The sequence below is a fragment of the Coregonus lavaretus genome, assembly GCF_964263955.1.
Source record: "Coregonus lavaretus genome assembly, chromosome: 6".
Taxonomy (NCBI): Eukaryota; Metazoa; Chordata; class Actinopteri; order Salmoniformes; family Salmonidae; genus Coregonus; species Coregonus lavaretus.
The window spans coordinates 42,694,057-42,709,045 of NC_139993.1; the positions used below are offsets into that span (position 1 = coordinate 42,694,057).

The 14,989-nt window shown below is 43.2% G+C and overlaps 1 protein-coding gene across 1 annotated transcript in view; it reads left to right on the forward strand.

Annotated features, from left to right (window-relative positions):
- The window catches only part of ect2 (epithelial cell transforming 2), a gene marked incomplete at its 3' end in the record, with an annotated part of 28,832 nt that extends 19,265 nt beyond the window's left edge, over positions 1-9,567 (forward strand). Inside the window, exons 20-25 of the mRNA XM_084164087.1 lie at positions 2,541-2,660; positions 3,828-3,966; positions 7,208-7,362; positions 8,135-8,242; positions 8,383-8,523; positions 9,223-9,567. Of these exons, the coding sequence (XP_084020213.1) occupies positions 2,541-2,660; positions 3,828-3,966; positions 7,208-7,362; positions 8,135-8,242; positions 8,383-8,523; positions 9,223-9,567 (1,008 nt within the window). The remainder of the gene's footprint in view (positions 1-2,540; positions 2,661-3,827; positions 3,967-7,207; positions 7,363-8,134; positions 8,243-8,382; positions 8,524-9,222) is intronic.
- Between the last annotated feature and the right edge of the window lie 5,422 nt (positions 9,568-14,989).

Here is a 14,989-nt window from a genome sequence, read left to right on the forward strand (position 1 = left end):
TATGTATGTATGTATGTATGTATGTATGTATGTATGTATGTATGTATGTATGTATGTATGTATGTATGTATGTATGTATGTATGTATGTATGTATGTATGTATGTATGTATGTATGTATGTATGTATGTATGTATGTATGTATGTATGTATGTATGTATGTATGTATGTATGTATGTATGTATGTATGTATGTATGTATGTATGTATGTATGTATGTATGTATGTATGTATGTATGTATGTATGTATGTATGTATGTATGTATGTATGTATGTATGTATGTATGTATGTATGTATGTATGTATGTATGTATGTATGTATGTATGTATGTATGTATGTATGTATGTATGTATGTATGTATGTATGTATGTATGTATGTATGTATGTATGTATGTATGTATGTATGTATGTATGTATGTATGTATGTATGTATGTATGTATGTATGTATGTATGTATGTATGTATGTATGTATGTATGTATGTATGTATGTATGTATGTATGTATGTATGTATGTATGTAACAATACAATCACAACAGTGTGGGCCCTCAGGCCCCTACTCTACTACCACATATCTACTGTACAACACAAAATCCGTGTGTATAGTGCGTATGTTATTGTGTGTTTGTATGCATTTCTGTGCCTATGTTTGTTGCTTCACAGTCCCCGCTGGTGTATTTTATCTTTTTTTTATTTTTTTAATCAAATTTCACTGCTTGCATGAGTTACTTGATGTGGAATAGAGTTTGCTCCCAGTAGTACTGTGCGCCTCCCATAGTCTGTTCTGGACTTTGGGACTGTGAAGAGACCTCTGGTGGCATGTCTTGTGGGGTATGCTGTGTGTACAGCTTGGTACATTCAACCTGTCAATACCTCTCACAAATACAAGTAGTGATGAAGTCAATCTCTCATCTACTTTGAGCCAGGAGAGACTGACATGCATATTATTAATGTTAGCTCTCTGTGTACATTCAAGGGCCAGCCGTTCTGCCCTGTTTTGAGCCAATTGCAATTGTCCTGAGTCCCTCTTGGTGGCACCTGACCACACGACTGAACAGTAGTTCAGGTGCGACAAAACTAGGGCCTGTTGGACCTGCCTTGTTGATAGTGCTGTTAAGAATGCAGAGCATGCGCTTTATTATAGACAGACTTCTCCCCATCCTAGCTACTATTGTTTCAATAGGTTTTGACCATGACAGTTTACAATCCAGGGTTACTCCAATCAGTTTAGTCTCCTCAACTTCCACGTTATTCATTACAAGATTAATGATTTGTCCTAAATACAATGCTTTTAGTTTTTTGAAATATTTAGGACTAACTTATTCCTTGCCACCCATTCTGAAACTAACTGCAGCTCTTTAAGTGTTGCAGTCATTTCAGTCGCTGTGGTAGCTGACGTGTATAGTGTTGAGTCATCCGCATACATAGACACACTGGCTTTACTCAAAGCCAGTGGCATGTCATTTGAAAAAATGTAAGGGCCTAGACAGCTGCCCTGGAGAATTCCTGATTCTACCTGGATTTTGTTAGAGAGGCTTCCATTAAAGAACACCCTCTGTGTTCTGTTAGACAGGTAACCCTTTATCCACAATATAGCAGGGGGTGTAAAGCCATAACACACATGTTTTTCCAGCAACAGACTATGATCGATAATGTCAAAAGCCGCACTGAAGTCTAACAAAACAGCCCCCACAATCTTTTTTTTATCAACGTTTTGGCATCACTGTGCCTTCTTCAGGGTCTGAAGAAGGCACGGTGATGCCAAAACATTAGTGTTTAACGAATAAATTACTGGCAGTTTATACATATGGAGGGTATGACTCTTTGTTTCTTTAGACCTGTCTAAAATAAATAATGGATTTATTGTGATGGTATAGGCTATATTAAATGCATTTATTAGACTTTTTTTTATGTAGATGTTCCAAAGGTCTGCTTCAGTGGCTTGTAGGCTATGCGTGGAAGCCAGAGATGCTAAACGTATGTTAATTAATGGTCAATTACTGTGACACCGGCAGTTATGTGCATGACAATCACCGGCTGACTAAATGTAATGATTGCCACAGCCCTAAGCAGAGCATCCAAATGAATAAACATTGTTGATGATAGGGTTTTTGAAAGACTAATGTGAGGTGAAATGAAAATTCCTCCATCAGCCTTGCAGTGAAATTACCTATCTTTAGACCCGTTAATACAAAATATGGCCCTTTAAAAGATTGAATCTGCAGTAGCGGGAAACATCGCCACAGTTATTGTTTTTATTGCAGAGCTGGCAGCATAAAAAAATAATAATTCAGTACATATTGTGCTCTATCGCGTGTGCAATGATGCCCGGGGGGGGGGATACGTTTTCGTTGATTGCAGTAACTTTGTTGTAATATCGCAGATGGACATGGCAGTTTCACCATTAAGGATTCAAGCTTTAAATGAGGCCTGTGATTGAATCATGAAGGTATCTCTGGTGACGTGTTTATTTATTTATTCACAAATGGCTGCTGGATGTCTTTGGTTGAGTGTGATATTCATAGTTTATTTTCTCTCTTTAGGCCAACCTGCTCTCGTCCCACCGCAGCCTGGTCCACAGGGTGGAGACCATCGCCCTGGGAGACAAACCCTGTGACCGAGGCGAGAATGTCACACTCTTTCTCTTCAACGACTGTCTTGAGGTAACGCCCACATCAATTAAATAATACCAAATGTGCAAACCCGCCCATCTGGCACGCCAGGCAGGCTCAATTAAATACAGAAAATATTTGAAAGAAAAAAAAAAACATGATTTTAACCTTGGTCCACATGTCACCTTATTGTAGATGTTACAACTTTACAATACACCCCAAACGCTCTCCAAGTTAACACCATCGCTCATTTTCAGAATATCTTGCCTTACCAGCTACTCCCCTTGCCCGTCCTCTCACCTTCCCCCTCATTATGAAATCTTTGGAATTTGAGATGCTTAGAAAATGGAGGGGCTGCAATGATTGTAGAAAAAAAAAAAGTGAATGATTTATTGGTGTACAATCATCTTTGCTGACACAGCTTCTTATCTGTCTCCTAATTAGTGAAGTGTTACGTTAGAATGGGGGTGAGAAATCAAACCCAGAATGGGTGAGGCGGCCTGATTCGAGAGAGTCAGAGCAGCATGGTAATGAGCATGGGGAGAGCAGGGGCTGCACTCTTGAGTTATTAACTCCTCTGTATTCAGATCTCCACTCCCCTCCCCCGATAGATATCACCCTGACTTCATGGGACAGACCCAAACATCAGCCCCGGCCCCCACACCGGCCAATTAAGCACATGCTAATGACTGGAACCGTTTGCCTTTTATAAAAGTCCTTATTGATTTGTCACAGCATAACCGCTATCACCCCTCCCCCTGAGGGGACACACACTTCAGATATAAAGTATGCAGTAAAGATAATGGACCTATTTTTATTTATTTTATCATCCTTGAGAACTAACAATCACCAAAATAAAAGCTAGACAGTCAGGGAAAATTTTAAATTCTAAAAACAATGAATTTAGCAGTTGGTTTTATGTTTAAGCAAAAGAACACAGCATTAACCATGGAAACATTTACAGAATAGCAGGAAATTAGCTTTAAAACTGCAACATTTTCTCTCCACTGCATAGAACTGAATAAATGTATCTCGGCTCCATGGAGAAATGTGTAGAATTGCAAGAAATTGGCTTAACATTTAAAAAATCTCTCTACATCGCTAAGATGGGGGACTCTGAATGTTTCTCTAAAATTCAGACTGGCCGACTGCACCCATTGCCACGCCCACCACCTAAACCCCTTTTTGATTCAGAAAAAAACTTGTCTGTATTTGCAGATTGCCAGGAAGAGACATAAGGTGATCAGCACATTTAGGAGTCCTCTAGGACAGACGCGGCCTGCAGCCCAACTCAAACACATCACCCTCATGCCTCTGTCCCAGATCAGGAGGGTCCTGGACCTGCAGGATACAGAGGGTGAGTGAGCCCCTGGCATGTTCTCTACTGAACTACCTAACAGACAGTGCTTAATTAACCCCCTAGAGTCGATGTCCGCGCCCCCCGTGGAAGTCTAATTGGCATAATAAAAAATAAAAATCTGTCTGTTTAAGCTAGAGGTGCCTGTTTTTTTTTGCATCTGCGGTGAAAGGTGACAGAGCTAGAGCAGTGTTTGTCAGACCATGAGATATCCCAAAAATTGGTCTTCTCACATAATTGTCTGTAGCGTCCAAACAGTTCGGGCTACACACTAATATGACCCCTCTGTGGAAAGGTGAGACTCTCACGTACTTGTTGGTTGTTTTGCTCTTGGACGCCCACAGGCCTCACAAGACTCATCTGAATGTCCCCCAGTACCGGTTGAAAAAATGAATGGAAGTACTGTATACAGTGCATTCCGAAAGTATTCAGACCCCTTGACTTTTTCCACACTTTGTTACGTTACATCCTTATTCTAAAATTGATTAAATGTTGTTTTTTTTTCATCAATCTACACACAATACCCCATAATGACAAAGCAAAAACAGGTTTTTTGAAATGTATAAAAAAAGAAACTGAAATCACATTTACATAAGTATTCAGACCCTTTACTCAGTGCTTTGTTGAAGCGCCTTTGGCAGCAATTACTGCATCGAGTCTTCTTGGGTATGACGCTACAAGCTTGGCATACCTGTATTTGGGGAGTTTCTCCCATTCTTCTCTGCAGATCATCTCAAGCTATGTCAGGTTGGATGGAGAGCATCGCTGCATAGCAATTTTCAGGTCACTCCAGAGACGTTAGATCGGGTTCAATTCCAGCCTCTGGCTGGGCCACTCAAGGACATTCAGAGACTTGTCCCGAAGCCACTCCTGCGTTGTCTTGGCTGTGTGCTTAGGGTCGTTTTCCTGTTGGAAGGTGAACCTTCGCCCCAGTCTGAGGTCCTGAGCGCTCTGGAGCAGGTTTTCAAGGATCTCTCTGTACTTTGCTCCGTTCATCTTTCCCTCGATCCTGACTAGCCTCCCAGTCCCTGCCGCTGAAAAACATCCCCACAGCTTGATGCTACCACCACCATGCTTCACCGTAGGGATGGTGCTAGGTTTCCTCCAGACGTGACGCTTGGCATTCAGGCAAAATAGTTCCATCTTGGTTTCATCAGACCAGAGAATCTTGTTTCTCATGGTCTGAGAGTCTTTAGGTGACTTTTGGCAAACTCCAAGCGGTCTGTCATGTGCCTTTTACTGAAGAGTGGCTTCCGTCTGGCCACTCTACCATAAAGGCCTGATTTATGTATGCACTCACTAACTGTAAGTCGCTCTGTATAAGAGCGTCTGCTAAATGACTTAAATGTAAATTGGAGTGCTGCAGAGATGGTTGTCCTTCTGGAAGGTTCTCCCATCTCCACAGAGGAACTCTGGAGCTCTGTCAGAGTGACCATCGGGTTCTTAGTCACCTCCTTGACCAAGGCCCTTCTCCCCCGATTGCTCAGTTTAGCCGGGCAGTCAGTCTAGGAAGAGTCTTGGTGGTTCCAAACTTTTTCCATTTAAGAATGATGGAGTCCACTGTGTTGTTGTGGACCTTCAATGCTGCAGAATTGTTTTGGTAGCCTTCCCCAGATCTGTCCCTTGACACAATCCTGTCTCGGAGCTCTACGGGCAATTCCTTCGACCTCATGGCGTGGATGCACCTGAGCTCAATTTCGAGTCTCATAGCAAAGGGTCTGAAAACGTATGTAAATAAAGTATTTGTTTTTTATTTAATAATAAATGTGGGGGGGAAATCGTTTTGTCATTATGGGGTATTGTGTGTAGATTGATGAGGGGAAAACATATTTAATTCATTTTAGAATAAGGCTGTAACGTAACAAAATGTGGAAAAGGGGTCTGAATACTTTCCGAATGCACTGTAGATGGAGACGGTTTAGTTCCAGAAATAAGGGGTTAAATACATGTAAAATAATAATAATGTTTCCTGATCTTTCTTATATCTCTCAGATATAGGACAGACACTTCAGAACAAACTTCCTTTCGATTTTTTTTTACAGGGGGTGGATTGTTTGTTGTTCCATGTAGTGAATCTGTTATTCAGTGTGTTTGTATCGGCTAATGGCAGTAAGGACCCAAAACAAATTACATCAAATGTTTTAATATATTTTTTCTACTTCAAGGGGTCTTGAAATTCTAAATCAAATAGCTAAATGATCCTTGGTATGACCTTCTTAAAACAATTCCATATAGCTTAGTAGAACCCCCCAGTTTAGACTTTTGTGGGTGAACATTATTACTAAGCAACAGGAGCCGTGCTGGTTTGTGTGCTGCTTTTGGGTGAATACGGTATTCTCTGAGCATATTTATTGCTCATTCTGTCCTCGTCTCCCCTGTATCCTTTTGGTCATATGAAATCTCATTCATAAGCGTACTGGATAGCCTAATATTGGGAGTCAACAGTGACAGTGTATGAAATGGCAGCCCAGACATAATCAAGTAAACATCTCTCCTCTCTCCCACTAGCAGTGACTCAGCTCATGTTTTTCCTTGTAATAGAGCTGCTAGGTTTAATTTCACTGTCAATATACTGTATTAGCTGCAAGCAGTGTATGTTGATTAGGGCTATGACGGTCATGGAGTTTTTGTTAATATTGGTCAGCCAAATGACCACGGTCACCGTTATAACTGTTCGAGTAGCAAAATGCACTTTTTTCTTTTTAAGAAGCGCATTTTCTCCTCTCCTCTGCATGTGCTGCCATAGAAATAGAATGTGCGTCCCCATTCAAGTCAATGATGGCGTAATGGGTGGATTGGTGGCCATTGCGAGTGTAAGTAAAGCATATGAGCAAGGTTGCCTAGGCAACCGAAGACTTGTTTGCTACAACACTGCTTGTTTCAGCAAGGACCAACAAAGTTTCATCAGTTAAGAGTCCATGCTACCGCAGAAAGTGACTCGACCGCACGAATGCCCGGTCGTCCTGTCTTCAGTCACCTGTTCATTCCACACACAAAAAAACAGTTATTTTATTTTCATGATGGTCTTCATCCATAACCGTTGGTTATACAGTAATTGTGCCAGCCCTAATGTTGATACATACAGAGATGCCCCTCTATGCGTCTTAAAGAGAAATGGAAATGTTTGGCAGAAATTAGTTTGGCCAGCTAGACTATTATTTAATTTTTTTACATTGAGTCGACCAAACCAGAAAACTCAGCTCTTTCTCCCTACCCCCATATCTCTCCCTATTTCTCTCAGATTGCCATAATGCCTTTGCCCTGGTGGTGCGCCTGCCTACGGAGCAGGATAATCTTCTCTTCAGCTTCCAGCTGACCACTGAGGACACAATGAAGTCAACCTGGCTGAAGATGCTCTGTCGCCAGGTGGCCAACACCATCTGCAAGGCTGACGCGGTGAGAGAGACGGCGAGAGACAGTGGTCCACTGAGCCGCTATAGGCCAAACGGGGCTGGGTGGGAGGGCTCCTCCTGAGAACACAAGCTGCAACACATGCTGCCTGTCTGCTCGTCCTCTCACTAACACTGCCAGGCTGGCTGGAGAGACCAAGGCATCCCTCACTGGTCTGGTGTGCTCATGCAGAACACAGTGTCTGGACTCTGGAGGTTGATGAGGACACAAATGCAATGATTTAATTGTTTAGGCCACTGTTTTATTACATTTACAAATTACGTTGCGCAAGAGTCCTTTTTGGTCATTCTAATCCTATTAGATTGTCCTCTGTTTAAACTGGAAGATAGATTAATGTAATTAGAAGTGGAATTGTATTTGAACTTTAACACTTCAGACATAGATGGGTTAGTTTATGTCTCCTTCACAGGTCTTTTCACTGATGTAGTATTAGGGATTGAATGAGGAAGCTAACTAGTAATTGGCTGCTGGAGACAGACATATATTTCCCATAATTAAAAACAGGTGAAATAAGCTTCGGAGGTGTGCCCAGGCTGTCCCAGCTTTGAAGAGTGAGGTGTCCACTAGGTGGCGATGTATACCTCTAATACCGCCTGGGCTTGCTATCTTAATTGATTCACTGGCTCTCCCCCGCACCCTGAATACCAATGAGCTCCAGCTGCTTGCAAAAACGGACAACAGCCTCTCACTCTTTGCATTTTGACAGCGTTGCAGATTTGGCTGGATATTTATTTATATTTGTTTCTATTTTAAACAGGAAGATCTAATTCAGTGCACTGAGCCTGACTCTGTCCAAGTGAGCACAAAGGATATGGACAGCACGCTGAGTAAAGCCTCTAGAGTCATCAAAAAGACTTCAAAGAAGGTAAAATGCGCTCCGAATTAGCCCGTCTTACTCCTGTATTCCACACAGGCCTATGCTGGATATTAGACATGTTCACAGCTGCATGTTAGAAAGAGCTATTTTGTGTCTGAGGTTTTGAGTGTGACTGTGTTTACACCCAGGTAACGAGAGCGTTTTCCTTCACCAAAACACCCAAACGGGTGATCCAGAGAGCCTTCATGGCCAACAGCACACCAGACGACAAGAGCCCTGGCCCCAGCTCTGAGAACATGAGCTGTGTGGGCAGCAGTGCCACCCTGTCTGTAAGTTCATCCACCCCCCCCAACCATCTACTTCCAATGTCCAAGCCTTGAACAAGGCTTGTCTAACCAAGTCAAGAGGCTAAAGGGGCATATTAGAAGTGAAGAGGTTAATAGGGCTATGGCAGAGGAATCATACATAATTTAACATTTTGACATGGGTAGTCTAATGGCACCATGTACCTTGTTTCCCTCTGAAGATATGAACCTTGTTTCCCACATAAGTATGAAAAATGTATGCACTTACTAACTGTAAGTCGCTCTGGATAAGAGCGTCTGCTAAATGACGTAAATGTAATGTAAATGTAAGATTTGCAGTGCTCTCCAAAGCATGATGGTAAATGGGTTACACATTAGGAGTTGATGTCAATTGCTGTTCCTCCAGTGCAAGCCATTTTCATTTTGACTGAATGGCCTGTTTGAACTTTTAGCTATTTATTTACTGTTCTTCTAACTGCGTCAGTGATGTCAGGCTTCATCTTTGATTACCCTTTTTCTGAGCAAGGTTACCTTTTGATATTTATACTTCCTTTTACTAAAATGGAAATGATTAATCATACAACACTAAATATTTGAAGAAAGTTACTGCTCTCAAACTTTGCTATTAAAAAGGGATTTTAAGTGCACCTTGGTGCAGTGCTGGGATAAGTAGTCTGTCCTGTGAGTTAACAGTGTCTCTTCCCCAATACTCTGTGACTGTAGATGGCTCGGTCCACCTCCACATTCAACCTCAGTGGTTCCACCAAGGACTCTGCTGCTGCCATAGTGCAGCGCTCTAACTCCCTGGACCACGCCCCCTGTCCCCGCCTCCGCATTCCCCTCTGTATTCGCACCCCTGACCCCACCCCTAGCCCACCCTGCCCTGAGGAGACCCCACCTAGGCCCCAACCCACCCCCACCAGTCCCCTTTACTCTACCAGCCCCCCTTCCTCGAGGGTCCCGTCCAAAGGAAGGCTTCCCCATGGTGCTTGCCGGTACCTGCAGGTCCCCTACTCTGACCCCCGCAAGACAGGCTGGCTGAGCCCCCGCAAAGAGACCCTCCTATAGGCGGCTGACTGACCTCAGACTGATGTGAGCATCACTATGCTGCCTTTAACTCACTGGGATAGGTGTTTGGGTGGTGGCTCTCTCACTGACTAACTCCTAATTCCTGGGCTGTGCTGGCACCAGGGCTTTAAATAAAATAAAAAATATTGGTTGCACTGGTGCTCTTAACTTAAAGGTGCTAGACAGGATTTTGGGGGGATTTTTGCATTGTAGATTCAGAAAATATCCATAATATATATCTGCAAGTAATAGGGGAATGATAGTGTTTCACAGTATTACTTACCCGCCAGTGTTGTGATTGGCTGCGATATTCGACTATTGATTTCTCCCGCTTGAGCGGCATCTGTTGTCAAAATGTGAAAGCTGTTCTGACTTTGGCTGCCGTTATCTAATGGAAATCGCTCTGTAATTTCCTGGTTGCTAAAATCTTACACTAAGCTCAATTTCAGTTTGTGAGAAAACAAGCACTGAATAGTGTAGAGAATCATTGTATCTAAATCGCTGTGAAATATATTTTCAATAACATCACATATTGTTTTTACAGTTGTTTGAAGCTGGTGGACCAAAACCGAAAGTAACTTTTGGTTTTGGTAGGTACAGCGATTTTAGATGGTACAATGATTCTCTAGACTATTCAGTGCTTGTTTTCTCACATACAGTGCATTCGGAAAGTATTCAGTCCCCTTCACTTTTTCCACATTTTGTTACATTACAGCCTTATTCTAAAATTGATTAAATAAATAAAAAATCATCAATCTACACAATAATCCATAATGACAAAGCAAAATCAGGTTTTTAGAAATTTTTGCAAATGTATAAACATTAAAAAATGTAAAATATAACATTTACATAAGTATTCAGACAGTTTACTCAGTACTTTGTTAAAGCACCTTTGGCAGCGATTACAGCCTCGAGTCTTCTTTGGTATGATGCTACAAGCTTGGCACACCTGTATTTGGGGGGTTTCTCCCATTCTTCTCAAGCTCTGTCAGGTTGGATGGAGAGCGTCGCTGCACAGCTATTTTCATGTCTCTCCAGAGATGTTCGATCAGGTTCAAGTCCGGGCTCTGGCTGAGCCACTAAAGGAAATTCAGAGACTTGTCCCGAAGCCACTCCTGCGTTGTCTTGGCTGTGTGCTTAGAGTCGTTGTCCTGTTGGAAGGTGAACCTTTGCCCCAGTCTGAGGTCCTGAGCGCTCTGGATCAGGTTTTCATCAAGGATCTCTCTGTACTTTGCTCCGTTCATCTTTCCCTCGATCCTGCCTAGTCTCCCATTCCCTGTCTCTGAAAAACATCCCCACAGCATGATGCTGCCACCACCATGCTTCACCGTAGGGATGGTATTGGCTAGGTGATGAGCGGTGCCTGGTTTCCTCCAGACGTGACGCTTGGCATTCAGGCCAAAGAGTTGAATCTTGGTTACATCAGACCAGAGAATCTTGTTTCTCATGGTCTGAGAGTCTTTAGGTGCCTTTTGGCAAACTCCAAGCAGGCTGTCATGTGCCTTTTACTGAGGAGTGGCTTCCGTCTGGCCACTCTACCATAAAGGCCTGATTTGGTGGAGTGCTGCAGAGATGGTTGTCCTTCTGGAAGGTTCTCCCATCTCCACAGAGGAACTCTAGAGCTCTGTCAGAGTGACTATTGGGTTCTTGGTCACCTCCCTGACCAAGGCCCTTATCCCCCGATTGCTCAGTTTGGCTGGGCAGCCAGCTCTAGGAAGAGTCTTGTTGGTTCAAACTTCTTCCATTTACGAATGATGGAGGCCACTGTGTTCTTGGGGACCTTCAATGCTGCAAAAACATTTTGGTACCCTTCCCCAGATCTGTGCCTCGACACAATCCTTTCTCGGCGCTCTATGGGCAAAACCTCTTTTTGCTTTGTCCTTATGGGATATTGTGTAGATTGATGAGGGATAAAACTACATGTAATCAATTTTAGAATAAGGCTGTAACATAACAAAGTGGAAAAAGCGAAGGGGTCTGAATTTTAGCGACCTAGCAAATGACAGAGCGATTTCCACTAGATAACACAGCCACAAAGTCTTTACAACAGATGCTGCTCCGGCGGGAGAAATCAATAGGCGAATATCACAGCCAATCACAACACTGGCAGGTGAGTAATATATTATGGACATTTTCTGAAAGTACAATGCAAAAATTTAAAAAAATAATTCTGTGTAGCATAGAGAGTTAGGAGCTCCACATAAAATGTAGGAGCACCAGAATGTTAATATTTTTATTAATTGAAATATAGACTACATTGGGCCTAGTCTGAGTACCAGCCTCTTTAGCTAACATTCCACTCCTTGTCATTGCCAAAGAGACTTTCGGCAATAGTCGCAGTCGGTATTAGATAGAAAGTCGCAGCCCTGCTCGCATGTGGGGAAAACAACCTGTGGTTACCTAGGTTTCTCCATTTGGCTCACAGCAAAAATGTGACCTTTTTTCAAACGCAATTTTCTTGTTTGCTAGTTTTAGTCCATTACAAAACTACATTTTAAGAGATGTACAACAAATCTAAAGATTTATTTTCAACATTGCAGTCACACAACTTAGAAAAATTGAATATTGTAGGGCTTCCCTCATGCCCCTTTTCATGACTGTGCTAGCAGCCACGTGAATGCTAGCTAGCTACCGACTGGAACATTAAGCTAGCCAAGACCAACAACACAAACAGACTAATAGCTACAAGTAGTGAGTGGAGTTAAACTGACTATACTAAAGTTAAATGTTTTCCATACACATACAGTAGCTACGTGTAGACTACTTGGACACCGGGTCCCCACATTTCCCACTCTCCCATGCCGAATAGCCTGAAGCCACAGGGCTCGTCTCGCAGGCTCTATTTCGTGGGACCATTGGGAACCGTAGGTCGTTATTTTTGACCTGTTTACATGTACATTGAACAACACAGCAGCTTTTTGGCGTGTTTTGTTATACAAAATGGCATATTATTATTATATTAATACAAACAAAAAACTGTTGCTTAGCAACCGGATATCAATGTGTTCTGTGGAGAGTAAAAGAGGCCATAGAGTACCAATATTTGCATAATCGTTGTGATTTTAGGTTAGCTGTGAGGGTATCGAATCAGGATCAAATCTTCTGTTCTCCTTGATCTCATTAATGATAGAATGTTCATATTTGTAAATTGCAGAAAGGCCAGTCTCTTTGGCACATGACAAGGAGTACAGGGAGTAAATTGTTAGGTAAAGAGACTGGTACTCAGGCTTCATTGGACCTATACAGTTGAAGTCGGAAATTTACATTCACCTTAGCCAAGTACATTTAAACTCAGTTTTCCACAATTCCTGACATTTAATCCTAGTAAAAATTCCCTGTCTTAGGTCAGTTAGGATCACCACTTTTATTTTAAGAATGTGAAATGTCAGAATAATAGTAGAGAGAATGATTTATTTCAGCTTTTATTTATTTCATCACATTCCCAGTGGGTCAGAAGTTTATGTACACTCAATTAGTATTTGGTAGCATTGCCTTTAAATTGTTTAACTTAGGTCAAATGTTTCGGGTAGCCTACCACAAGCTTCCCACAATAAGTTGGGTGAATATTGGCCCATTACTCCTGACAGAGCTGATGTAACGATTAGTTACCGGAGTGTAACTCCAGTTCTATGAGTGGAGCGGAGCCCCATAGGGGAGCTCTGCTCCTATTGGTTTACCCACTGCCATAAGGCAGCATCAGCCTGAGACAACATTATGCACACACCTGCAGCCAATAGGAGTACAGGTGTCCCTATAAGAGGGGATGCCTCCCCTCAATCAGCCTCCCGAGAAATTTATCTTCAGCGAGACTAGAGAGGGTCGGCAGGGCCTGAAGTCCTATGGGGCTCCGCTCCACTCATAGAACTGGAGTTACACTCCGGTAACTAATCGTTCTATATCGTGGAGCTCCGCCCCATAGGGGAGCTCTGCTCCTATTGGTTTAAGGCGGAGCGTAGCGCTCCAAAATGTACTCCCTGCCGAGCCCAACACTTCCCATTAAAATGAAAAGGTCAGGCCTAGCAATGGCTGCAACCAATTCCCGCAGTATTGCAACCACTGTCACCATACAAGTGTCACAATATACTGCGTCATCGGTTAAAAACCCGCCCCACCTAGTCCAATGGCAACACCAATGACTAGTGGGCAGATCACCAGAATACAGGCCATACTAATCTGTACTAGCAGATAGATGGTACCTCAATATCCTGTTACAATACTACCGACCACTAATGGAATAACACCAAGTGTCACTCTACATTGTGTACACGGTAGGCCGCCTCACTCAATCAATGGAACCCCAGAGATTAGTGGGCAGATCCCAGAACATGATTCATACTAATCTGAACAAGCAGATGGATGACGTCACATTCCGTCAAATTGTCATGACCGGTCTAATAGTATCGTAACCAAGTTACTACTATTATCCCCCATCATTCCGCCTCACTCCAGTGAATCACTGGTGGGCAGATCAATGCATGCCCTCTACTGTACTGAACCTGTCAGTCAGGAGTCATGCCAAAAATATGTCCTTCTATCAGAAGCGGACCTGATGGAGACCCTGTCTCCTCAGTCCTGCATTCCTCTCCTCCTAGCTCAAGTTCTCCCTTCAGCTATGCTGAGTACAGACTGAGCCAAAGAGTTAGAAGACACATCTAATAGATAGAAACGGATAAATGGAGACGGTGTTGACCATGACGCCGCTCTAAATATATCCTCTACCCCTGTTCCTCTGAAAAGGGCAGTAGAAGCTGCTACTCCACGAGTGGAGTGAGCTCTGATACCCTGAGGCAATTGTCGCCCCGCTGCCTCATAAGCTGTCTCAATGCTCTCACAAAGCCAATGAGACAGACGCTGTTTCGAAAGTGGTCTACCTAGTGCAGCCGCACTGTGACACACAAACAGCTGAGGCGATGACCTAATCGCTGCTGTGCGCTCAACGTAACACGCCAAGACGCGTACTGGGCACAGGCGATGGAGCCTTTCCTCACTCCTCTCCCTATGAGGAGGGGGAGAAAAAGCCCACAGCTCCACAGTCTGTGATCTATATGAACTCCTAATAACCTTCAGCACAAATGCCGGGTTAGGACGTAACACCGCTCTGCTCAGATCGCTGTTAATGGCCAGGCAGTTGGGTCTCGTCGAAAGAGCACACAAATCACTGACACGCTTAGCAGTAGTCAAAGCGAGCAACAGTGCTGTCTTCATAGACAGCATCTTGAGGGGTATTTTGATTCAATGGCTCGAACGGCGACTTACATAGCGCTTCGAGTACCAAAGCCAAATCCCACTGAGGAAGCGTGGCTCTAGGTGTTGGCCTAAGCCGCCGCGTTCCTAATAGGAAACGTTTCACTAGAGGGTGGCTAAAGACATTGTCTCTGCCAAACCCCTCGTGACAAGCTGAAATCGCCGCTGCAAACACCTT